The following is a 1,383-nucleotide window of genomic DNA, read 5'->3' on the forward strand; positions in this document are numbered from 1 at the left end:
CGGGGGCAAACCAGAAAGGGGGACAAGCCGAAGGGGAGGAGGGTCTGGGGGCAGTCCCTGGGGCGTGAAGGGGCAGTTGCTGAAGGGGAGGAGGGTCCGGGGGTCTGAGGAGAGGCCTTGGCCTGGGGGAGAGGAGGCTGCGAGGGGCCCAGCCCTGCTCGGCGGTGGCCACGGCAGGACAAGGGCCAGCGGGTCCAAGTTGGAGCCCAGGAGGTTCCATCTCCGCATGAGCAGGAGCCTCCCTCCTGTGGAGGCGCTGGAGCCCTGGGGGAGGCTGCCCGGGGAGGCTGCGGAGGCTCCTTCCCCAGAGGTCTCCGAACGCCCCCTCCCCGTGCGCCGGGTGTCCCGGCTGGAGCAGGGGCTGCGCGGGACGATCCCAGAGGTCCCTACTGACCCCGACTGTTCCGGGATCCCCCGGGGCCTCCACAAGCACCAGGGCCCAGCGGGAGGCCCTGGGAGGCTGCGCCGACACCCGCAGGGCCCCCYGGTGACAGGGTGACAGCGGTGATGGGGACAGCGGAGACAGGGCGCCCCCGTGGGGAAACATTTTTATTTTCCAGGGTCCCGCGGCGCCTCCATCGGCCTCACTCGGATTTCTGAGGAGGGGGTAGAGGAACACGTGAGGGGACATCGGTGGCACCAAGGGGACCCAGATGTCCCCAAAGAGCCACAGGGGCCCCAAGGGACCCACGTGTCCCCAGGAGACCTGGGTGGCCCTGGGGGGACACAGGTGTCTCCCAGGGGACATGGGTGGCCCCAAGGGACCTGAGTTGCGCCAAGGGGACCCAGGTGTCCCCCAGGGGGACACGGACTTTACCTGGCTCTTGTCAGGGGGCTGCGGCGCTGCGGGAGAAAGAGGAGGGTGAGGTGGCCGCGGGGGCCAGGTGGGGACAAGGGGACACGAGGGGGACAACCCTCACCGGAGCCACCGAGCCACCAGAAGAGGCCGTAGAGGACGAAGGTGACAAGGAAGAGCCCCACGGCGTCCTCGATGCCGGGAGCGTCTGCGGCCGCAAWGAGGGGAGGGGACACGGGGGTGGCCCTGAGCCTGGGCCTGGTGTCCTCTCGTGTCCCCAAACCCACACGCGCTCTCCCCAAGCCCGTCTCAGTGTCCCCGCACCTGTCCTTGGTGTCCCCAAGTCTATCCCCAATGCCCCCAGGCCATCCCTGGTGTCCCCAAAGCCGATCTTGACGTCCCCAAACCTGTTCCGTGTCCCCAAGCCCATCTCAGTGTCCCCGCGCCTGTCCTTGGTGTCAAGTGACACTGGCCGTTGGAGGAGTGACAGGGAGCCCGAAGGGTCCGGGGGGGTGACAGGGACCCTGGGGACACTGGGCGGGCGAAGGGGACCCCACAGGGGGTGACAGGGACCCGTCGCGGGGAGG

General features: G+C 69.2%; 1 protein-coding gene and 1 long non-coding RNA gene across 2 annotated transcripts in view; both read right to left on the reverse strand.

The window, feature by feature from the left end:
• Nucleotides 1-536: 536 nt before the first annotated feature.
• Nucleotides 537-983, reverse strand: LOC112959058. Its single transcript, XR_003251564.1, has 3 exons — nt 921-983; nt 818-843; nt 537-596 (listed from the first exon to the last, which is right to left on the reverse strand). It is a non-coding gene; the product is annotated as an uncharacterized LOC112959058 (long non-coding RNA).
• A 271-nt stretch (nt 984-1,254) lies between these two features.
• LOC112959057 (zinc finger and BTB domain-containing protein 22-like) overlaps nt 1,255-1,383 on the reverse strand; it is a 3,072-nt gene continuing 2,943 nt past the window's right edge. The window contains exon 2 of the mRNA XM_026053006.1: nt 1,255-1,264. Coding sequence (XP_025908791.1) covers nt 1,255-1,264 — 10 coding nt within the window. The remainder of the gene's footprint in view (nt 1,265-1,383) is intronic.

Source organism: Nothoprocta perdicaria, unplaced genomic scaffold (genome assembly GCF_003342845.1).
Source record: "Nothoprocta perdicaria isolate Ctin4 unplaced genomic scaffold, notPer1 scaffold_950, whole genome shotgun sequence".
Lineage (NCBI taxonomy): Eukaryota > Metazoa > Chordata > Aves > Tinamiformes > Tinamidae > Nothoprocta > Nothoprocta perdicaria.